Source organism: Hypanus sabinus, chromosome 16 (genome assembly GCF_030144855.1).
Source record: "Hypanus sabinus isolate sHypSab1 chromosome 16, sHypSab1.hap1, whole genome shotgun sequence".
In the NCBI taxonomy this organism is placed as follows: domain Eukaryota; kingdom Metazoa; phylum Chordata; class Chondrichthyes; order Myliobatiformes; family Dasyatidae; genus Hypanus; species Hypanus sabinus.
The window spans coordinates 75,816,579-75,841,940 of NC_082721.1; the positions used below are offsets into that span (position 1 = coordinate 75,816,579).

The 25,362-nt window shown below is 40.1% G+C and overlaps 1 protein-coding gene across 7 annotated transcripts in view; it reads left to right on the plus strand.

The window, feature by feature from the left end:
• The window catches only part of LOC132406451 (EVI5-like protein), a 255,316-nt gene that overhangs the window by 70,896 nt on the left and 159,058 nt on the right, over window positions 1-25,362 (plus strand). For all 7 annotated transcript variants that reach the window (XM_059992145.1, XM_059992147.1, XM_059992148.1 and 4 more), the window contains exons 4-9: window positions 1,306-1,495; window positions 8,719-8,943; window positions 13,515-13,589; window positions 19,129-19,254; window positions 22,761-22,904; window positions 25,104-25,193. In XM_059992145.1, the coding sequence (XP_059848128.1) occupies window positions 1,306-1,495; window positions 8,719-8,943; window positions 13,515-13,589; window positions 19,129-19,254; window positions 22,761-22,904; window positions 25,104-25,193 (850 nt within the window). The remainder of the gene's footprint in view (window positions 1-1,305; window positions 1,496-8,718; window positions 8,944-13,514; window positions 13,590-19,128; window positions 19,255-22,760; window positions 22,905-25,103; window positions 25,194-25,362) is intronic.

The window sequence follows — 25,362 nt, forward strand, 5'->3', positions numbered from 1 at the left end:
TAAACTACAGTCAAGATCACTCTTGGTAGGTAGAACAGTTGGCATTTAATCATTAGATGCTCCAGCTGGGAAGAAAAGAGTGAGACAAGACTGCTACATCTGAGCACCATGGTGAGTTTATTGTCCAGTCTATCTGGTGGATTGAGAACCTCTCAGGCTAGAGCGTCATATCCGGAGTGTGGGATATGAGCCACATTTCAGTAAAACTGAGAGCACAGCAATTCCATATTTCCCTCCAATACACCAATTTTACCTGTAGCCCCTCTAATTTATTCCCCAGTTACAGCACATTGGTCAGGAGGATGATAGGGACTGGTGGTCATGTTCCCTGTCATTTCATTCTGGTCTAAAGTCCTCCATGGTACACTCTTTTCCTATAGTGGTAGTCATCTGTTCACTTTCAGGTGCGTACCAACAATTATGAGAGTCAAGTTTGCCAAGTCCTTCAGGAGTGTGTTTCTTAAAGGGAAATTACAAGATGAAGATTGCTTCAATAACAGTTCAGAATAAGCTAGTAGATTTGTGAACTGGCTGCAAAACATTGCCATTTGCCACCAGTGTCACCATTGATCCACTAATTTTGCAAAATATTCTCCTGAAATGGATAATACAAGGACACAGGTAAAAGGAAAACACAGGAGATTGGGGTAAATATTCTGTGGTTATGGGCTTTGAAGCCTTATTTCAGGCTGGTTATAGCTAGCTTGCTGTCATGATTTGCTTTAGTCTGGGCCCCTGTGGTAGAAGTGCAGAGATGTATTTAGGTCACAAACAAAGAAAATCTGCAGATGCTGGAAATTTGAGCAACACACACAAAATGCTGGAGGAACTCAGCAGACCGGGCATCATCTCTGGGGGAGAAAAGTACAGTCGCCGTTCCTTCAGTGTTTTGTGTGTTGATGTATTTGGGTGCTTGATATTTGTTCTACTGAGCAGGCATGTTTCCGTACTCGGATCTGGTGATGTAGAAAAATGTTAATGTTAGGATGTGAAGACAAAAATAGCTGTTTCCTGGGTTCCACTAAAATGGTGCCAGGCTTAAAAGATTTTTGATTGGGATATGCTAGGATGGAAATGTAGGGAGGGACTTGTCATACATTATTCTGTGTTATTGATGTCTTACCTTTTGTGATTTACCTAAACTGTTGAATTTTAATTGCTATTGTTAATGCAAAACAGCACTCATATTGAAATACTGTCCATCCTTAATACAGTGAGGTAATTATTGATGTATTCTGAATATATAATAAGCAGTACTATTCCATTATGTTTTGAATTCAATTATAAATCTCTAACATTTACCAGGTTGCTGGAAGCGGACAGCAAGTCATTGCGGTCTGTGAATGGATCGCGGCGGAACAGCAGCGGCTCGCTTGTGTCAAGCTCCTCCGCTTCGAGCAACTTGAGCCACTTGGAGGAAGACACATGGATTCTGTGGGGTCGGTTGATCAATGAATGGGAGGAAGTGCGCAAAAAGAAAGAGAAACTGCTGAGGGTGAGGAACATGGACAGGGCTTGCTACTGTGGGGTAGCAAGTGGGGTATTGAAAAGTCTTTTTAAAACCAGTTATCATTTCCAAAGGAGCCATCAAGTCAGAGTTTTTTCTTGAGTAGAAACACTGCGTTAATATTGGCCCGTTAAAGGAAGAGAGAATAGCTTACAAGTTTGATTGGGGCCCAGCAGATTGCTGATCCATCCTGCTTTCGAATCCCAATATTTTCTGCTTCTATTTTTTTTAGGTTGTCAGTGTCTGGATATACTTTTACTTCAAAAGAAAGCCATACTTTCTTTAAACTTAAGGTTCTCCTTGTAATGTAAGGACTGAACCTAGCTCAACCACACTTCACATGGAATACTAGAGATAAGAAATATGCAGAAGTTGCAGACTTCACAGTTTTACATTAAACAGTGATTATTTAACCATGTGATGGTAGATTACAGAAGTAGGTTGTTCTATCACCTACTTTTTGTGCCACTCATTTTAATCTGTCCTATTATCAGAATATATGGTCTTCAGGTTTATATTTGGATTATTTTCTTCTGTATGTCTAATCTCTGATCCTTGCTGGAGCATCTTTGTTGTTTGCCACACTTAAAAAATTTGTCAACTACTAACTTTCAAAATTGTGCCTCGTAGCCACGCATCATCCTCCTTGGCCTTACCTCCAACTCCATTTCATTGCGAAAGTAACTATGGCCATGGTGCTGAACCTGTTTGATTTTAACACCTCCCATACTTTCAAGGGCTTCCTCTTTATCTATTACATATCACCTTATAGATGAATAGTAATTTGGCAAGTCCTTGTTCACCACGGCTTCATCACGTTCACCTTCCTCAGTAAACATTTAGAACTTCAGCACTACTTCCTGCCTTCACATATCAATCTCCAGTTTGTTCCCTACCATCCTGCTCCTGAAACAATCATTTTGCTATAAAAATGCCATTTGGATGATCTTTGGGATTTACTTTCCAATAGTTGTCACACTGACAGGCAAATGTATGCTAAAATACAGATGTGATTAACATACAGATAAAAGCTTAGAGCTTGCTTCTGGTTTATAAATTTAACATAAGTGACCTAGGTACAAGAAAGACACGTCTTTTCAAATAATGTTACGTTAGTGCTTGAATCTGAATTAGTATTACATATTTACAATACCTTCCTCATGTGGAAGAAAAAATGTAGGGGATTTGTTACTTAAACTCATTTTATTTGACCCAGTTCTTAATGATTATCAACTTGTGCCAGATCTAATTAGGAATTGACAGTAAAATTGTCATTTGGATCAAAATCAAGCTCCAACGGTGTATTCTTTTTGTTTCTCGACCAGAGATGCAAGTATTTATATCCCAGGATATGTCTGCATTCTGTTGTCCTCAACAATAAGAACAAAGTTGTGACCCTTGGGGATGAAAACCTCCTGCTGCTGGTTGAGAATTGTGACTGTGAGATGGAGTTGTATTTGGCTATAATATTAACGCTATACCAAGATCAATCAAAAGCCAACCCCAGCCATAGATGCATTTTATTTTCTGACTCAACCTGAAAATCACCTTAACTCTATCTCAAGCAAACTGTTGATCTACCTACTTATGAATGGAACCCCATATACTCTTCAAGATCAGAGAACACATAGTAATGCAAATCAAAAATCATCACGACCTGATTAAGTTGACCAGAAGCTGAATGTTGTATGTGAATGTATTGCCAAACCTGAATTAATTCTGCCACATATGGTATGGGTTAGATAATCAGGCTCTGTTATGAAGCACCAATTTACATCACCTTTAATTCTAAGTACAGCATGCTGTAAAGAGGCAGCTTGCTTTTGAATTTGAAAGTCCTGTTTTCAGCTATAATCTCAGAATGGTGAAGGTCCTTCTCCTTAGAACAAAGATGGCTGAAAGGAGGTCTTAATGAATGTGTACAAATTACTGACTCCCACAGCTACCTCCACAACCTTCTCACCCTGGATCTTGTAAGGATGCCAATTTCTCCAACTCCACTGCAACTGCTCTCATTCTTCCATTCTAGGATATTTGAAATGTCCTTTTTTTTCCAGAAAGCATTGCTTCCCTTCTGCTATGGTTGATGGAGCTTTCTGTCTCATTTCCTCTAACTCGCAGACTTGTGTTCCCTTGGTTAATGGTAAGGCTCCATGGTATAAAAAAATTGGAAACCCCTTGCTCTGGACACAACAGATTTCCCCTAATCGTCATGTACGCTCCATTGCAATTTTTTATCCAGCTGCAGTGAAATCCCACCAGCAGCTTTACTTTTTCCTCATCTTATTCTGCCTTGCACGGTATCCCTTCTTCCATGACTCCCAGGTCCGCTCTTCCTGCCCCATCCACCCTTCCCTGACCTCAAGAGATCTTTAACTCAGGAAGTGCAACATTTGTCCTTGCACCACCTCTTTTAACACCATCTAGGGTCCCAGACAGCCCTTCCAGGTGAGACAAAGATTCACGTGTTCTTCCTCGTACCTTGTTTGCTGCATTAGGTTTTCCCAATGTGGCCTTCAAGTCATTGATCAGACCAAGTGCAGGCTGGGCAACTGTTTTGCAGAACACTTACTTTCTGTCTGCAGTGTCTATCCTGAGCTCCCAGTTGCATGGCATTTAATTTCCTCTTCCCATTGCCACACCAACCTGTCCATCCTCTGCCTTCTCCACTGCCAGGGTGAGGCCCACCACAGAAGAGAGAAATAACACTTCATGCTCTGCATATGTAGTCTACAAACCAATGGTAAGAGCGTGAATTTTCTGATAACCCACATCTGCAGTTTCCCTCCTCCTGATCCTCCTTCCATTTTAATCACCTATTTTCATCCCCTCCCTCATTGTTTCCTTCCACATACTACCCACACATTTTACCCACTGATTCTCTTCTCCCTCCCCGCCACCCCCATCCCCACCTGGTCCTGCTTCTATCTGCCTTTCAGCTCCCCTCCTGATGTTACCCATTATCACCTTTGTTGCTTACAAGGCTCCAGATTCTGTATGCTTGCTTATCTCCCTCCAGCAGCTGCACCCCACCTTCATTCTCCCATTCTCTCCTTGATCCATCTGCCTCTCTTTTCCTCTGCATCCAGCTATCATCTACCTGTGCTCGTTTGCCTCTGTCTCCCATCTCCACCTCTCCCTTTCCCCTCACCCTCCTGGCTTGATCTGTCTGTCATCCATTAGCGTTCCACAATTCACCAATCAGCTCCAGGCCTTTGAGTCACCCTTCACCTTATATTGGTCATCTCCCCTCTGCCCTTCTAGAAGTGAAACCCAAAACATCACAAATTCCTTCTCTTTTCTCAGCAAATGTTACTCCACCACACTCCCCCACGTTCCTCCAGCAGATTACCTGTTGCTCCAAATTCCAGCATCAGCAGTAACTTGTATCTTCTGTATGGTTCTGGGATAAGTAGAGGCCTTGTTCCCATGAGTAGTTAGTTCAAGAACTAGAGGGTCACAGTTTAAAATTTTGTACAGAAGATGCCTGGAGGACAGGGGTGAAACATTTTTATTTGTAAGCGATGTGATCTGTTTCTCTTCCTAATGTTGGAAGCAATCAATCAATGGTTTCAAATGGGAGTTAGAAGGACACTTGCAAAGAATAAGGGAAAGATCAGGAGATCGAGCTGCCTTGATTTCTCCATGAGGAATCAGCGTCAACAGGGCTGAATGGCCTCTTCTGCTGTAACCATTCCATATTCAAATTCTATGAGAGTTCAAGAGTCCCATATTATTCTCAATTGCCACAAATGGTATGTTCACTGCTTCGCTTATGTGTCCACATGAATATTAAAAGTTTGACATTTCTCACCATCTTAGGCTGAACGTCAGGGGAAGGATTTTGCATCATCCACATTCAGATAGGAGTTCCAGTCTGAGCATCCCTGCATTATGATGCTTCTATTTATGGAATAGAAAGTCAAAAAAAATTGTAGGTGCTAAAAATCATAAAACAAAAGTGGAAAATGCTAAAAATACTCAGTGGGTCAGGCAGCCCGTCTTTGTCCCAACATTGCCTAGTTTTGCTGCCAACTAACATGAACATTTTTCCCTCTACACTGCTGCCAGATCTGATTGTCTCCAGAACTCATTTTTTATCATATTTCCAACAACTGATGTGTTGTAAATCCCTCAGTTCCTGCACGTGTTTGTTTTGTCTGCCTCACCTATTAACTAGACAACGCCAAAAATAATTGTTCACTGGATGACCTTGGTGTCCACCCTAACATGAATATTCCCTCTGTTCTCTCTACCCTCTACCCTTTCCTGCTGTTTTTTTTCTCAGATCTAAATAATAGTCCATGACCTGAATCATAAACCCTGTTTCACTCTAAGCAGATGCTGCCTGACCTGCTCAGTGTTTCCACCATTCTCTGTTTTATTCTATCCAAGTAACCCTATCATTGCAAAAATGTTCAAAGAAATGAAACCTTAAAAGCTGACTATCACCAAGAAGATATGCCCTGATTACGGTGGGATAGTGGCACATAGTGCACATCCTGCAGCTGACTGTGTTTCCCTGTATAATCATACGCATTGGTGCAGATATCCTAAAAATGCTCAAGTTTAAAAGTTTGTTCTAACACATTCCAATGTTGAATTTCAGAATATTTGCAAAAATTGTGGCAATTCCCTGCAAACTTTCATGGTAATTAATGTGTGCATAGAGGTCCTTCTTAGTGGACTGATAAGGTAATTATTCAAAAATGTCATATTTTCTAACAGTTTGACTATTTTTATACATTTTTGCTTCAATTTTTAAATGACATTAAATGTTTCAAAAATATTTTTGGATTGCTTTAATGCTTCAGGATGCCGAGCAATCAAAACATCTAGCTTTTAGCAACTAGCTGAAACAGAGTATGCTCTGACAGCTGTCAACACTTCAACTTTAGGCGGTTATCTTTCTTCAGGTGATCTCATTCAGTTGCAAAAACATTGTTAATATGCTGCATGCAATTCAGCAGGCTCTAGCCCTTGTTTCTCTGCAGGTGCTGTCCTAGGGATATTATAGAACATAAGCAATAGGGGCAGGAATAGGCCATCTGGCCTCGCAAGCCTACTCTGCCGTTTAATAAGATCATGGCTGATCTGGCCATGGACTCATCTCCACCTACCTGCCTTTTCTCCATAATCCTTAATTCCCCTACTATGCAAAAATCTATCTAACCTTGTCTTAAATATATTTACTAGGGTAGCCTCCACTGCTTCATTGGGCAGAGAATTCCACAGATTCACCACTCTCTGGGAAAAGGAGTTCCTCCTCATCTCTATCTTAAATGCACTCCACTGAATCTTGAGGCTATGTACCCTATTTCTAGTCTCACCTACCAGTGCTAACAACTTTCCTGCCTCTATCTTATCTATCCCTTTCACTATTTTATATATTTTTATAGTATTATTGCATATTCAGGCCCCCAAGATGGAGAGCTTTTTAGCAGCGTCTTGGAGGGAAGGGAGATCCAGAGCTTGGAGCCTTGGCACCTGAAGCTGGTGGAGTTACTAACTTTAATATTGCTTATGCTAGAATTGGATGGGGTTTTGATAACTCTCATAAATGAAGTCAAAGAGTACTGCAGTGTAGAAACAAACCCTTCAGCCCATCTAGTTTGTGCTGACTATAATTCTCACTCATCCCATTGACCTGTAGTGTGTGAAGAGAATTGGTAATGGAGAGCTGAAGCACAGAAAGGTTTGAAAATGTAGTTGAGAATTTTAAAATTAAATGTATTGGTTAACCAGAGAGATAGTGAGGTCAGCAAGCACAAATAATGGGAAAATGCAACCTGTGAGTATTAAGACATGGCATGGAAAGAGTTTTGGGTGATCTGTTTTACAGAGAATGTGCTAGCGAGGCTAGATAGATGTGTACTCCAGCAACAAGAAGAGCTGAAGTTGAAGAGAGTAAATAGTCTGAGAGTGTTGTTTGTGATATGGGTCAAAGATCATTAGAACAAAGAAAATAGAACAGTACAGCGTAGTAGAGTCCCTTCAGCCCATGACATTGTGCCAACTCTTTAACCTACTCAGTCTAACCCTCCCCTCCCACTAACCTTCTATTTTCTCTTAAATGTCCTTAATGTGTTGCCCTCTTCCGACACCCTGGCAAGCACATTCCAAGTATTCTGCTTTAAAAAAACTACCTCTGACATTGCCCCCTATACTTTCCTCTGGCTGTCCACTTTACCTCTGCCTCCATATCATTAGTTTTGTACTTAATATTTACTAAAAAGAAATTACCACTTGTATGATCTAATCTCTGACAACTTTAAGACTGTGGGAGGGCAAGTGAGGGGGCGGAAAGGTTAATCTGGGTTCCAGGAGCAGTCAAGGATTTTACTTGCGAGAGAGGGCTCATAATGGTGTATTTGAAGGAAAGTACTTTAATGGGGAAATTGCTAACAAAATGAGAACCAAGCTGCAGACATTATGATCAGAATCCGTGCAGTGTGGTCATTGTCATTGGTCTAGTGTCCTTCACTTCAGTTCAGGGCTGGTATTCATGTGTGCAATGTGGCATTTCCTCCTCCCATATGTATTATACACAGTGCTTCCTCTGCTTTAAAAAGCGTCATTGAAATTCAGGCTGAAGGTAAATTCTAAAGGGTGCACAGGGAAAAAAAGTGAACTAATCCAGTGTGTGGGCTGGAATGATAACAACGGGCAGGAAGAGAAACCTGGAGAAGTGAGCAAGTGTAGGCAGTTTACACAACCTACAGCCGTCCCTGAAAGGCCTCAATAACTGGATTATCAGCTCTGAATTGTATTTTGCCATGGAAAGTATCCTTAATAAACAGAATTTTGCTGAGAGAGTGCAAATTGGGATCTCTGTGGTTCGAGGGGTCGGAAGTGCTGACTCTGCACTGTATCATTAAATAGATAAGTAACTGCTTAATGGGAAGGTTACTTGACCCTGAAGTTGATGGCAACGTTCTTTTCCTTAGACACGGAATTCTGCAGCTATCTTCTGTGTTTCTAAGTCCATGGTTAATTGGCTAAACTTTCTGCTTCATGAAGTTCACCAATAATCTGTACTGGAGTTAGCAAAAGCTGTCAGCGTTGAGAGACATTTTGCATAACTGCGATCATCTTTCCAGCTGCTTCCTACTGGGATTCTTAGGTGTATGACTAGATAATTTTGTCACTTCCATAGGTACTGGGGGACATTAAATGAGAGAGAAAGTTAAATGATTTTCCATTATTTTCAGGAACTGATTCGGAAAGGAATTCCACACCATTTCCGTGGGATCGTTTGGCAGTTGCTATGCAATGCAACTGATATGCCTGTGAAAAACCAGTATTCAGAGCTGCTAAAGATGACCTCGCCTTGTGAGAAGCTGATCCGGAGAGACATTGCACGAACCTACCCAGAGCACGAATTCTTTAAAGGACAAGACAGTCTTGGACAAGAAGTGCTGTTCAATGTTATGAAGGTGAGAGACAGGATTTACTCTAGATCTCTTGTAGGCACATATAAATTTTGGGTACAAATGACAGCCATTTAATCCACTTGTTATATTATCTTATAAAGAACAGTCCCCTCTAATCTAATGTGCCTAATAAGACTTTAGCCTAATAAGTTGCAGTATAACATGTACTCATCCAAGTAAATTTTAAATTTTCTTGAGGTTTCTGCAATTAATGGCATCCCTAATCTCTGTAATGCCCTCTGCCCCCAAAACTGAAGTGGAGTGTAACAATATAAAGGGATTGCAATTAAGAAAGTTGCCTACGATTTAGGAATAAAACGTGACTGATAGAGATGAAAAACACTGCCAGCTACAGGAACCTTGTTGTTCTAATGAATAGCCATCCAGAAAAGTATTAAGTGCTTTGGGAGGGTAAATAACGCCTGTGCAAATTCCTGCAACATATGGTGACCCTGTGATCTCTGTCTCGGATGTTGACGTCAAAACATGTCAGAGCATCTTTAAAGAGGGTGAACCCTCGCGAGGCTGAAGGTCCTGATGGAGTACCTGTTAAGGCTCTGAAAACCTGTGCCAATTAACTAGCAGGAATATTCAAGGACATTTTCAACCTCTCACTGCCATGGGTGGAAGTTCCCACTTGCTTCAAAAAGGCAACAATTATACCAGTGCTTAAGAAGAATAATGTGAGCTGCCTTAATAACTTTCACCTGGTAGCACTCACATCTACAGTGATGAAATCTTTGAGAGTTTGGTCATGACTAGACTGAACTCTTGCCTCAGCAAGGACCTGGACCCATTGCAATTTGCCTTTCAGCACAATAGATCAATGGCAGATGCAATCTCAATGGCTCTTCACACAGCTTTAGACCCCTGGACAATCCAAACACCTATGTCAGGATGTTGTTCAACTATAGCTCAGCATTTAATACCATCATTCCCACAATCCTGATTGAGAAGTTACAGAACCTGGGCCTCAGTAGCTCCCTCTGCAATTGGATCCTTGAGTTCCTAACCAGAAGACCACAGTCTGTGCAGATTGGTGATAATGTATCCTCCTTGTTGACAATCAACACTGGTGTACCTCAGGGGTGTGTGCTTAGCCCACTGCTCTACTCTCCGTATACCCATGACTGTGTGGCTAGGCATAACTCACATACCATCTGTAAATTTGCAGATGATACAACTATTGTTGGTAGAATCTCAGATGGTGAAGAGAGGGTTTACAGGAGTGAAATATGCCAAATAGTGGTGTTGCAGCAACAACCTGGCACTCAACATCAGTAAGATGAAAGAGCTGATTGTTGACTTCAGGAAGGGTAAGACAAAGGACCAACTACCAATCCTCGTAGAGGGATCAAAAGTGGAGAGAGTGAGCAGTTTCACTTTCCTGGTTGTCAAGATCTCTGAAGACCTAACCTGGTCCCAACGTATTGATGCAATTATAAAGAAAGCAAGACAGTGACTATACTTCATTAAGATTTTGAAGAGATTTGGTATGTCAACAAATACACTCAAAAACGTCTATGGATGTACCGTGGAGAGCATTCTGACAGGCTGCATCACTGTCTGGTATGGGGGAACTAATGCACAGGACTGAAAGAAGCTGTGGAGGGTTGTAAATTTAGTTGGCTCCATCTTGGGTACTAGCCTACAAAGTACCCAGGATATCTTCAAGAAGTGGTGTCTCAGAAAGGCAGTGTCTATTATTAAGGACTTCCAGCACTCAGGGCATGCCCTTTTCTCACTGTTATCATCAGGTAGGAGGTACAGAAGCCTAAAGTCACACATTTAGTGATTCAGGCACTGCTTCTTCCCCTCTGCCACCCGATTTCTAAATGGATATTGAACCCTTGAACACTACCTAACTTTTAGTATATTTCTATTTTTTGCATGATTTTTAATCTATTTCAATATGCGTATACTGTAATTGGTTACTTTTTTTCTATATTGTGTATTGCATTAAACCGCTGCTGCTAATTTAACAAATTTCACGACACATGCCGGTGATGATAAATCTGATTCTGATTCTCATCTCGGCTTTTCTGAACACATCTCCATAATGTTATTCCCAGCATACTGACCACTGCTGAAAAAGGAGAAACCAGTCAAGAGGACCATCATTGTATGCCCTAATGAGGCAATCTCTATACATCAGGATTATTTTGAACAGCTAGACTGGCAGATGTTCAAGGAGGCCACCACAAACGAAGACTCAGACCTTGAGAAATATGTCTCATCTGTTAGTGTGTAGATGACGTTGGTACCTCAAGAACAGTCATCTCATGGTCAATTCAAAAGCCACTGCTTGCTGACTTTAAAGATTCAGCAATGCCACAAATTCTGCATTTTTCAAATCTCACTCTACTCACCCTTTCTGTCTCTGCAACCTCTTTTGCTCCTGTAGTTCTGTACAAACTTCTGGCTCCTCCAATTCTCTCTTCATGTACTTCCCTTTCTTTATCGCACAATTGGTGACTACGCCATCAGCTACCTAGATTACGTGCTCTGAAACTCCGCCCCCCCCCCCCCCCCCAGACCTACCAGCTATTCTTTTCATCCTTAGAGTTTGCCTTGCCTTCCAAGCTTTTGGCCTCAATTTAAATGACACATTTGGCTCGGTGTAATTCCTTTTTTGATTACTGACTATTATGTGAAGTGTCTTAGGATATTTTAGAATGCAAGTACAAGTGCTGGTGGAAAGAGGTTTGTTGCTATTTCATATTTGGATACAGTACCAATCGGTAAAGAAGTGTTGCTTTGCATAGGACAGTCACTATTGCATGTGTACAATGCAGGCAGCCATTGTTGTGTCATTGTATAACACTAGGGCACTCTACTCTTGAGTTCATATTCATTACCATATAACACTTGTCTAGTTTGAGTACAGGTTGATTATCATGTAACACTGTAATACAGTGTTTATGATAATAATTTCTAAGAGTTGTTTTAATACCTATTACAGGCACAATAAGCTGCAGGAGTTCGTGAATTGCCATCCCTTCTCTGGCCTCTTCACGGGATCTTGATCTTAGAGACAGGAATATGTATGAACATTAAGTATTGTGGTGGTAATTAAAAGTATGCAGGAAGGAAAGCTTCCTGATGTAGCAGGTGGAAGAGAAAACATGAACAATTAACTTTTTTAAAGAAACTTCCTCTCGGCTGTATGCATTTTTCCAAATGACTGAGACAAAAATAAAATACATTACATAAGTGTTCCCAAAAAAATGGTTGAATAATAGATCAAGCCATCCCTGCAAAATGTTTTAGGCAGTACTTTGAACAAGCTGAAACATCATCAGTTCACATCATTCATATCATTTCATATTCATCCATTCTCTTGTCTATTGTTAAGTCCAGAATAAGTGGTCAGTGTCCCTTCATCAAGTTACCTTTCCACTTAGCCTAGTGATCTCTTAACTGATCATAGTAACATCCACCAGTCTGAAATTTGCCATTCTAATCTTGAAACCTACTACAACACTTTTCTGTGTTGGATACAATGTCGGTAGTACTTACAGGCAGCTTTCTTGGACTAGCAGTTTACACAATTTACATTCCCCACGAGTCCAAAGTACTTCTAGAACAAATAGATGACTCCATGCTCTTAAATGCTTTCAGTTACTGACCTACAAAATGTGGGAAGATGAGATTCATAAAGTGGCTGTGGCCATCAGCTGGTCTTAACCATGAGAGAACACGCATATAGATCAATACTTCATTAGAGATATATGCATGTAATTGATTAAATCTGATGAAGCAGCAAGTTAAAAGAATATAAAATGTTCAAAATAAGCACTTTGCACAGAGACCAAGGAAAAACAGCTTGTAAAAAATCACTTGAGATTATATCAAAGATGATTAAGGAGGCGTGTCTGTTCTGATGAAAGGTCATCAACCTGAAATGTTAACTTTTGTTTCTCCATAGATGCTGTTGTTAGTAATAGGTTGCTTTTAAATTCCCAGCATCTATTATTTTCCTATTGTATGTCTATCTGCTGTTTAGTAGATTGCAATTGAAATATCATCTTGAGTAGTCAAAGATTTTTCATGATCCATGTAAATGAATTTCTGATGTGACTGAGGATGTCTTAAAATGGTGGCTGGAAAATTACCCCATCAATTGGCTTAGAATAATTAACTGGGTGTTTGCAGCATACACTCACAGGTAATTCTCAACAGCATCAAAAATATAAGAATATTTAGTTCTCCGATGAAGGGTTTTGGCCCGAAACGTTGTCACTACCTCCTCCCATAGATGTTGTCTGGCCTGCTGAATTCTGCCAGCATTTTGTGTTTTTAAGAATAATTAGTTCATACTTTCACCTGGCAATGTTCTATCCTTTTCTATGAATATCCCTCTTTTAGAGAACTGTATGTGTTGAAATGTTCCATTTAGGGTGAGATGAGCAAAAATCTCCAATCTTGTTCTGAATCTATTTATTTTAATTTTTCTATTTTAATTAAATAACAACATAGTCTTGTCTACACTTCAGTCACTGAACTTCTAAGTTGCCTTGTGCATCTAAAATTTCTCAAGCAGTATGTTTTAGAGTCTGTTTGTTTCATGGCAGGCATACTCTCTGGTTGATCGTGAAGTTGGATATTGCCAAGGAAGTGCATTCATTGTGGGCCTCCTCCTCCTGCAGGTCAGTGTGAAGAATTTCACCATTAATGCTTAGAAGTCATGAAGAACTGCAGTGGTGTGATACTTCCATATAAATGATTCTGTATTTTAATGTAATGTTTTGATTCTACCTTTCTGAGTATTTAAGGCAAAACTTTTCTAGTGCACTTTTAAAACATGAACAGTGTAGCACAGGAATAGACACTTCAGTTCACACTCATAGTGTCATGCTGAACCAATTAAGTTAGTAATCCTATGACCTACACAATGTCCATATCGTTCCATTTTCCTCACATCTCTTAAAAGTCTCTAATGTACAGTGCCTTGAAAAAGTATTTAGCCCCGAACCCTTTGTTCACATAAATGAGTATTACCATCAGGGATTTTGATCAATTTAACTGATATTTTTTATTTGTGAATCACATACTCCTTTCTTTTCCCCACAGCAAACAGGAAAAGTTGTAAAGCATGTAAAACAAAAAATTCAAAGACTGAAATGCCAGCAATTCAGAAGTATTCAAACCCTTTTCTCTGTACTTAGTTCAACCACCATTCGCAGGTATTCCAGTCACTAGTTTACTTTTTTGGATAAGTCTCTATTAGCTTTGAATAATATGATAGAGCAAGATTTGCCCATTCCTCCTTGCAAAATTGCTCAGCTGGTGCCAGGTTAGTTAGGGAGCCATGGTGGACAGCAATCTTGACACCTTGCCCTGATGCTAGAGATGTTAGATTGGATTAAGGTCAGGACTCTGGATCACTCAAGGACTTCAAATTAATTCATTTGAAGGTACTGCATGGTTGCTCTGGCAATGTGTTTTAAGACCATAAGACCATATGATTTCAGAACAGAAGTAGGCCAATCGGCCCATCGAGCCTGCTCCACCATTCAATCATGGGCTGATCCAATTCTTCCTGTCATCCTAATTCCCCTGCCTTCGCCCCATACCCTTTGATGCACTGGCCAGTCAAGAACCTTAAATACACCCAATGACTTGGCCTCCACAGCTGCTCATGGCAACAAATTCCACAGATTTACCACCTTCTGATTAAAGAAATTTCTCCGTGTCTCAGTTCTAAATAGACATCCTTCAATCCTGAAGTCATGCCCTCTTGTCCTAAAATCTCCTACGATGGGAAATAACTTTGCCATATCTAATCTGTTTAGGCCTTTTAATATTCAGAATGTTTCTATGAGATTCCCCCCCCCACCCATTCTCCTGAATGCAGGGAATACAGCCCAAGAGCTTCCAGACATTCCTCATACAGTAACCCTTTCATTCCTGGAATCATTCTCGTGAATCTTCTCTGAAACCTCTCCAATGTCAGTATATCCTTTCTAAAATAAAACTGCACACAATACTCCCAAGGGTGGTCTCAAGAGTGCATTATAGAGCCTCAACATCACATCCCTGCTCTTATATTCTATACCTCTAAAAATGAATGCTAACATTGCATTCGCCGCCTTCACCACCGACCCAACCTAGAGGTTAACCTTTAGGCTATCCTGCACAAAGACTCCCAAGTCCTTTTGCATCTCTGCATTTTTAATTCTCTCCCCATCGAAATAATAGTCTGCTCATTTATTTCTTCCTGGAAAGTACATGACCATACACTTCTCAACATTGTATTTCATTTGCCACTTCTTTGCTCATTCCCCTAAACTATCTAAGTCTCTCTGCAGGCTCTCTGCTCCTCCACCAATCTTTGTATCAACAGCAAATTTAGCCACAAATCCATTAATCCCATAGTCCAAATCATTGACATACATTGGAAAATGCAGCGGTCCCAACATTGACCCCTGTGGAACTCCACTGGTAACTGGCAGCCAGCCAGAATAGGAACCCTTTATTCCACTCTCTGTTTTCTGCTGATCAGCTAATGCTCCACCCATACTAGTAACTTCCCTGTAATTTCACATTCTCTTACCTTGCTAAGCAGCCTCATGTCAACGGTCTTCTGAAAATTGAAGTACACCACAGCTGCTACATCTCCTTTGTCTACCCTGCCTGTAATTTCCTCAAAAAATTGCAGTAGGTTTGTCAAGCAGGATTTTCCTTTCAGGAAACCATGCTGGTTTTGGCCTACCTTGTCATGTGCCTCCAGGTACTCCATAATCTCATCCCTAACAATCGATTCCAACAACTTCCCAACCACTGATGTCAGGCTCACAGGTCGATAGCTTCCTTTCCTCTGTCTCCTACCCATCTTGTATAGCAGAATAACACTTGCAATTTTCCAGTCATCCAGTACAATGGCAGAATCTATCGATTCTTGAAAGATCTTTGTTAATGCCTCCGCAATCTCTCCAGCTACTTCCTTCAGAATCCAAGTGTGCATTCCTTCAGGTACAGGAGATTTATCCACCCTCAGACCATTAAGCTTCCCGAGTGCCTTCTCAGTCATAATTTTCACTGCTCATAATACACTTCCCTGACACTCCTAAATGTTGGGTATATTGCAGTTGTCTTCCACTGTGAAGACAAATCCAAAATACACATTCAGTTCCTCTGCCACCTCTGTGTCTCTCATTACAATATCTCCAGCATAATTTTCTAATCGTCCTATATCTACCCTTGACTCTCTTTTACCCTTTATATACTTAAAAAAGCTTTATATACCCTTTATATACTTAAAAAAGCTTATCTTCTTTGATATTAGTCACAAGCTTTCTTTCATAATTCATCTTTTCCTCCCTAATGACCTTCTTAGTTTCCTTCTGCAAGTTTTTAGAAGCTTCTCAATCCTCTTATCTTCCCTCTAGCTTTGGCTTCTTCATATCCCCTCCCTTTTGCTTTTACTTTGGCTCTGACTTGTCAGCCATGGTAATATCCTTTTTCCATTCAAAAATTTCAACTTATTTAGAATATATCTGTCTTGCACTTCCTTCATTTTCCGCAGAAACTCCAGCCATTGCTGCTCTGCTGTCCTTTCTCCTAGTGTCCCTTTCCAGTTAACTTTGGCCAGTTCCCCTCTCATGCCATTGTGATTTCCTTTATTCCACTGAAATACTGAAACATTGAACTTAAGTTTCTCCTTCTCAAATTTCAAAGTGAACTCGATCACATTGTGATCAGTTCCCTAAGGGTACTTTAACGTTAAGGTCTCTTATCACCTCCAGATCATTGCACAACACCCAATCCAGCACAGCCGATCCCCTAGTGGGCTCAACAAAATGCTATTCTAAAAAGCCATCCCTTAAACATTCTATAAATTCTCTTTCTTGAGGTCCAGTACTAGCCTGGTTTTCCCAATCCACTTTCATGTTAAAATCCCCAACAATTATGACATTGCCCTTCTGACACGCCTTTTCTACCTCCTGCTGTAATTTGTATTCCACATCCCGGTTGCTATTTGGGGGCCTGTTTACAACTACCATTTACCCTTGTCATTTCTTAACTCAACCCATAGCGACTCTACACCTTACAATCCTATGTCATCTCATTAGAGGTCACTCAGCCCAGTATGGCAGTACACAGTAGGACTGTGTTTATTTAGTTGGGTCCATTCTCAGTTTTTCACACGAGATAGGGAAGGCCTTTGATAATTGGTGAGTGCTGATCGCACAGAGGGGAGGACAGTAGGCTGATGATGAGTGTGAAGTGCGTTTTCTGAGCACTAAATGGGCTTGCCCAACTTGGCCCCTCCTTCCCGAATTACCTCCACCATCTTCCCCTTATGCACCACCAGCTGACTTTTGGCAGCAAACAAACTCTACCAGTGTAGTACAAAATTGGAGAGAAATTTTAATTCAAAACAAGGATTTTTTTTCTGCACAGCAACTCAGCTGCTGGCCTGCCGTTCTGCTGCTGTTGTAAATGTTGCAAAAGGTGGTTTGTGTAGGTTAGAAGTGAATTGTATTGTGAAGTATTCATATTTTTGTGGTTTTCTCATTTATTATTTATCATGCTGTTCTATTTTATATTATTAAATGTTGCCTTGGGCAATATGAATTTCTATTCATATTGCTTTGGCTTATGGTTTTTAGTAACTTTACTATGCAACATCCAACATTTTTGTGTTGTAAATAGCATTAATTAAAATCAATTTACAGCCTTTATTTAAATTGAATATACTGGGCCTACCTTTATAAAAATTAAATCCCATTTTGGCTTAAGCCAGTTACTTAACAGAAATTTGTTTGCCTTATGAGTTTTTAAAATTTATGAAAGGGAAAGGAAAAAAATTAATTTCAAGAAAGATAATCAAAGCTTAACTACCTCTTTTTTATTTCAAAAAAGGTTGGCTAAAAATTTATTCTTTACTTAAAAGAGCACTGACAATTATTTTTGATTATTATTTCTACAACTTACTGATCATGATATCATGTAGATATAATAATTTTTATGCAGGGGTTCCCTGAGAAAGGTGGTCTATGATACATCTCATCAGGTCCTGGGATCTTATCCATGTTAATGCTCTTTAAGATACAATGGGCTCTGTTCTCCATATCCTCCATGTCATTTTCCTTGGTTTGACAAAATGGGGCAAAGAGCAGAAAACTTTTTGTTTTCACAAACAAAAGGGATACTGCAGATACTACAAGCAACACACACAAAATGCTAGAGGAATGCACCAGGCCAGGCAGCATCTATGGAAAAAAAAAGTACAGTTGATGTTTCGGGCCAAGACCCTTTGGCAGGACTGGACGAAAAAAGATGAGGAGTAAATTTAAAAACTGGGTGAGGGGAAACATTAGGTGATACCAGGAGGGTGAGGGGGATGAAATAAATAGCTGGGAAGTTGATTGTTGAAAGAGATAAAGGGGAAGGAGGAGTCTGATAGGTGGGGATAGAAGGCAAGGGAAGAAAGAAAACAGAGGAGGAACACCAGATGGAGGCAATGGGCAGGCAAGGATATAAGGTGAGAGAGGGAAAAGGGGATGGGGACTGGTAAAGGAGAGGGCTGGGGGGTGGATTACTGGAAGTTCAAGAAATTGATGTTCATGCCATCAGGGTGGAGGCTACCCAGTTGGAATATAAGGTGTTGTTCCTCCAATCTGAGTGTGGCCTCATCACAACAGTAGAGGAGGCTATCAGTTGCCATCGGAATGGGGAGTGGAATTAAAATGGGTGACCACTGGGAGATCCTGCTTCTTCTGGTGGATGGAGCATAGGTGCTCAGTGAAATGGTCTCCCAATCTACGCTGGGTCTCACCGATATACGCGAGGCCATGCTGGGAGCACCTGACACAGTATATGACCCCAACAAACTCACAGGTGAAGTGTCGCCTCATCTGGAAGGACTGTTTGGGGCTCTGAATGGTACTGAAGAAAGAGGTGTAGTAGCACTTGTTCCACTTGCAAGGTTAAGTGCCAGGAGGGAAATCAGTGGGGAAGGATGAATAGATAGGGAGTCGTGTAGGGAGCGATCCCTGCAGAAAGCTAGAAGTGTTTCTTTTGTACATTCTCACTCTCTACTTCTGTTATATAATATTTCTTATGGTTTCATGGTCTTTAGCCACAATTCTTATTACTATATACAACACATATACCATAAACAAACTAGCAAAGACCTTTGTTCTCCAGAGCCATACTTACAGCATTTTCTTTTCTTTACAGATGCCAGAGGAAGAAGCTTTTTGTGTGTTTGTGCGTTTGATGCAAGAGTATCGTTTAAGGGAACTGTTCAAGCCCACTATGGCAGAGCTGGGACTCTGCATCTACCAGTTTGAGTATTTAATACAGGTAACTTGGTGAATCTTATTCAGTCAGACCTTGTACTTGAAATAAATGGAATAACTTACTCATCCACAAAATGGTGTGTAATAAATGCCTGAAGTGGTTTCAAGCTGTGTATCACAGATCTGAACTAAATGAGATAAGACTTAAAATCATTGGAGGGTGATGTATATCGGTATTAATATGCCCATAATAAGAAACTGTTGAATTTTAAGCCTGCTTTGTTGGCAATTTTCCATAGTCATATTTTTGCAAACTAGAAATAGTTGTGAAAGTAGTGTTAGTGAATAAAAGCAATTGGCAAATTTAATGAGACAGAAAGCCAATAAATCTGCAAGACCTGATGATCTGCCTCCCAATGTTTTGAAAGAGATCATGAAAAAAGGTGATCTATGTACCTGTCATTTTATAAAAGTTCACAGATTCTAAAATGGATTCCCACAGGTAGAAAGGTACCATTGTTTAAGAAAGAAATCAGGGAAATTGGGACAGTTACCTTTACCCAAAAGTAAATAAATTCTTAGAATCTGTTTAGTAAGGGGTAGCAGAGCATTTAAAAATGATTAATAGGTTTGTAGGTTTAGGCAGAATTAATGAGGAACGACAATGTGGAACCTCTGAGCAGTAACAAGCAGAACAGATAAGGGGGAAGTAGGGATAGGTATATATGGACTTTCAGAAGTACAAATTTGGTTATCAAACAAAATGGGAGTAAATAAGTTCAAAGTAAATTTATTATCAAAGTACATATATGTCACCTTATACAACCCTGAGATTCATTTTTTACAGGCATACACAGTAAATCCAAAAGCTGGCTGGTGGCGCAGTGGCATCAGCACCAGACTTCGGAAGTGAAGGCTCCCAAGTTCGAACCCAGTCGGCTCCCCTCCCCTCCCACCCCTGGGCACACTTTCCATCCGTGCCGGGTTGAATATCGAGCTAGCCACTCGGCCTCGTAAAGAACAAGGGTCGAGTCAGGAACGTTTATACCGTGATCCGGTTAATCCAAAAGGAGACCAATCCTGACACCACAAGCCGGACAAGAATGGCTGACTGCCTGGTGTAAGAAGCTATGAAATGAAATGAATAAATCCAAAAACCATAGTAGAATCAATGAACACTGCACCCAACAGGATTGACAAACAACCCAAGTGCAAAAGATAACAAACTGTCCAAATACAAAAATAATAATAAATAAATAATGAACAAGCATCGCGAACATGAGATGAAGAGGCTGTCAAAGTGAGACTAAGAATAAGCATATTGCCATGGACAGAGGGTTGTTAATGGACAGGAAACAGAACAGGCATAAAAGAATTATTTTCAGGTTAGGAAGCTCCTTCTAAAAAGTTTCTGCAGTAATTGATGAGAACACATTCTCTTGCATACTTCACTGTATGAGTTGAAGATAGCTTGGAGCATGAATTAGATTTCATCTCAATGTGCAGTGAAAAAGGCTCAGGGTAACTCACCTCCTGCTGTTCTTTTATTCTTCTATTTTCTTTCCTCTACCACACTCACACCTACCCATGTTCCAATTGTCAAATAGTCGAGGAGAGATGAGAGTTTTCAAAACTCTAGTTGTTAGGATCTGAGTTAGAGGTAGTCAGTCTGGCTTTATGTGTGGGAAATCATGTCGCACAAATTTGATTCAGCTTGTCCAGGAAAGGAGAAAACCCGGTATCTAAGATGAGCTAACCAATTGGATACAAAATTGGCTTGTTAGTAGGAGGCAGTGGGTGAAAGTGGAGATTCAAAGCAGATCAAGTACAGAACAGTTCAGCGCAGGCCCATTTATCTGTGCCAAACACTATGCCAAATTAAACTGCCCCTCCTCTCTTTCTACATGATCGGCATCCCTCCATTCTCTGCATATTCATGTGTCTATCTAAAATACCACTGCTTCCTCCACTACCCCGGCAGTGCAGTGTGATATATACTATAAAATGACTACAAATTACAGTAAGAAATATTAAAAATAAATAAGTGCAAAAAGTGAGGTAGTGTTCATGGCCCTTGGCAGCATATTCCAGGCACCTTCTCTTCCTCACTTAAATGCCTGTCCTATAGTATATGATATTTCTGCTGTGAAAGACACATCTTGACTGTCTACTCTGCCTATGCTTCTCATAATTTTATAAACTTTCATCTCTGAAGTCACCCCTCAGCTTCTGACACTCTGGAGCAAGGGTTCCCAACCTGGGGTCCAAGATCCGCTTGCTTAATGGTATAGGTCCATAGCATAAAAAAGATTGGGAATCCCTGCTCTAGAGAAACAACCCATGTTTGTCCAAACTCTCCTTCTAATAAAGACAGTATTCTAGTAAATCTCATGTACTGTTTCCAATATTTCCACAATTTTTCAGATTGAAGACCGATAATCTGTGTATCACTTTCTGGTATGGAGGCTGAACTTGGAGTATGTGTGCAATTCTAATCACCTCACAGTAAAAAGCATATGATTAAGTCACAGTGGGTTCAGAAAAGATTCACAAGAATGTTATTTGGACTGGAGGTTTGAGTGATAAGGAGAGACTGGATAAGCTGATCTGTTTTCCTTGAGCAGCAGAGTCCTAGAGGTAACAGAAGTTTATAAAATAATGAGAGGCGTAGATGGGATAGATACCAATGAGTGTATTGTAGGAGGTCCATAAAATAGAGGATTGTTCAAGGTGAGAGGGAAGAGGTTTAAAGAGGATATGAAGGTAAGCATTTCCACACATAGTAGTTGCTATCTGGAACATGTTGCCAGAGGAGGTGGGAGAGTTAGGAACAGTAAAAACAGTAAAGAGACACCTAGGCTGGTACCTTGAATGCACATGACATAAAGGAATATGAAATTAATGTAGGCAAGTAGGGTTGGTATAAATGAGTGTAATGGTAAGCATAGAAAGTGGGCTGAAGGGCCTGTTTCTATTCTGTACAGCTCTGTGAATGCTTTTTGCTGAACAAAGTTGATAATTGACTCCACAAAGAATTCTAAAAGGGAATTGGACTTGTGGGTGATATATATGGGGAGGAAGAGCAAACATGGATTGTTTGACAAAGCCCAATTGCTCTTTTGGAAGTCAAATACAAGAGATGAGGTGATCTTTCATTGTTCCTCTGATTTATGACTGTTTTCTGGTGCTACACAACAAACAAAGAAATATTTATTAAATTAATTTTATGATTTGAACCCATGATCTGTGGCGTGCTGATCTATTAGTACACTCTGATTTGTAATACTATTACTACTACATCTACCCACAAGGGTAGACATAATTGTACAAATCAGAATGTCTCCTCATTGGTCTCCAAAAGTTTGCAGATGGGGTTTATGATGCATTTTAATTATTTTTATAAATTTCACTGAAGCCTCATGTGAAATTCTAGGAATTGTGATTGAAATACATGCAGTATATACTATGGTAACCAACAATAGTTGGACCAATTTATTAAAAAGTATTGAGACGTCTGATTAGTCCTGTACTTTATGTAAGCTTTACTTTGCTTTATCTTTTGTCTTTCAGGACCAATTGCCTGAATTGAATGTACATTTTCGGTCACAGAGCTTCCATACGTCGATGTATGCTTCCTCATGGTTCCTCACTATTTTTCTCACTACGTTTTCCCTGCCTTTAGCCACTAGAATATTTGACATATTTATGTATGAGGTAAGCACCTCAAACTAATATCAATTGGGTTAAAAATCTATTAAGACTAATGATTGATTGGTCTGGTCAATTTTGCTCATGATCCTTACTGAGATGAGTATCTATGTATTTTCCCAATTAAAGACTGACACAGATAGGGTAAATTTTGTTCTTCTTTTGAGGTACAAGTGCTGAGGTTTGAAAGGGCTGAGCACTATCTGGAGAAGGTAAGGAAGAATTATATTGACACTTTACATTTCAGGGGACTCTGGCCCCAACATCCGATTGAAGAATGGAGAAAGAGTGTTTTTCCTGACATAAATCTTCACCCCTACATCCTTCACAGACAACAATCTATAAATGTACAGTTCTGATGTGATATCATCACCAGGTCCCTCCCAAAATCACCGTTGCATCAATGAGAACCACTTTCCTGCAATAACATCTGTCTACAAAACAGCAGTATACACAAATCCTGACCTTTTACCTTTTCTCTCTACTGTCCTTGGCCTCAAATACACTATGGCAAGGAATTTTGCAAAATGGTTTTCTTTACATCATAAAGACCAAATGCAGATTAAGTGACCATAGTGCAGAACACCACTGTTCAGTCCACAAGCACATCCTGAACTTCTAGTTGTTTGTTACCTTAATTCTATTTCACTCCTACTCTGATCATTTCATGCTCACCTCCTGACACTTTTCCAACAAAGCTAAACAGTTTCTTGTGATAGCACCTTGTGTTTTAAATTGTCATAAACACTTTCCATGCTCAACTCTGAACTCAACAGTCAATATTTCTAGCAGTCACTGCTGGTAATTTCAAATTACTAATGTATAATTGCAATTGTTTCAATCTCCTTGTCTTTTACCAGCCTTCCACATGTTGCAGTATTCCTAATGCTATATAATTTCTCTTTGATTCCTACCCATTACAGTCTAGGCTTTTCTCTCTGGAGTGAAGGAAGATGAGAAATGACTTGACAGAGGTTTAAGAGGTCTAGGTTGAGTGGATAGCCAGAGATTTTTTTCTCAGGCTGGAAATGGTTAATATGAGGAGGCATAACTTTAAGGTGATTTGAGGAACTTAGGGGAGAGATGGCTGATGCAAGTTCTTTGTATAGAGAGTGGTGAGTGCTTGGAACATCTTGCCGGGGTGGTGGTAGGGGCAGATACATGTGGGCATTTAAGAAACTCTTGGATAGGCAAGTGGATGATATAAAAGTGGTCTGTTATGAATGAGGGAAGGATTAGATTGCTCTTAGAGTAGGTTAAAAGGTTGGCACACCATGTTGTGCCGAAGGACTGAACTGTGCTGTAGTGTTCTATAACAGACCTTCCTTTTTGTTCTCCTCACCTCTGAAATTTCTCTACCTTGGTAGCATCATATCTCTCTCTCTCCCCCCTCTCTCCCTCCCCCTCTCTCTCTCTCCTCCGAAGAAAAAAGAATCAGCACAATTGGGAAATTTGAAAGAACTCACTACCAGAATATTTGAATGTCGTCTTTCTGTAGTGACCTCCATTCATCATTTTCTCCATCCTTCAATCAGATGTTGGGGCCAGAGCCCCCTGAAATGTAAACTGTCAGTATAATTCTTCTGTGCTTCTCTTCCAGATGGTGCTCAGCACCCCCTCATCCCACCCTATATCCACCCTCAACCCAGGAGCTGAGATGTCAAACGTCAGGCCTTATCTGAAGGTTTGGTAACAATTGCAGCAAGGATCTCTAGCCTCCTTGTCTATTGTTATAGAACCATGCCCCTGTGAAGGCAGCCAACTTCCAGCATAGTAACTAATGTTGTTGGAGGTGTGACACTGTTTTACTGTGCCTGGACTTTGAACACTGACTCTGGAGTTTAAATGTACTGTTCTTTTAGATGAAAATAATTTCCTAACAGCTTTTCAGTCAGGTGAAAAGCAACACAATCATTTGCTTTAGAGATGCTTAAAACCTTATGAATACACTTCACTGTTTGATTCAGCTATCATATATTCACAATATCAGGCATATAATACCATTTCATATTGGTTGAGGAAAGAGTCAAATGACTACTTTAATGATATTAATCAACTAATTTTAAAATTTAATGTTGCTGAAGCAGGGGTAGATGAAGGAGGTAATTTATAAGAATTATTGGCACTTCCATCTTGCATTTTGTTCTTAAGGTTTAATCGTTGGTTGTATCATTGTTTAACATAATATTGCATCTGTATTGGCAGGGTTTGGAAGTAGTCTTTCGCATTGGAATGGCTATCCTTCAGTTTAATCAAGTGGAACTGATGCAACTTGACATGGAAGGAATGTCGCAGGTAAATGTGATCACAGAAAAATTGTGCTTTCTTTGATCCCAGGATCAAGCTTTAGCTTCAGGATGGACAAAGGCAGATTGTTTTTTCTTACTCAAACATAGTGAAAGATCCTGAAATCTTTTAAGTGACAATTCGATCACGGAAAAAAATATTGTCATTAACTTCTCCC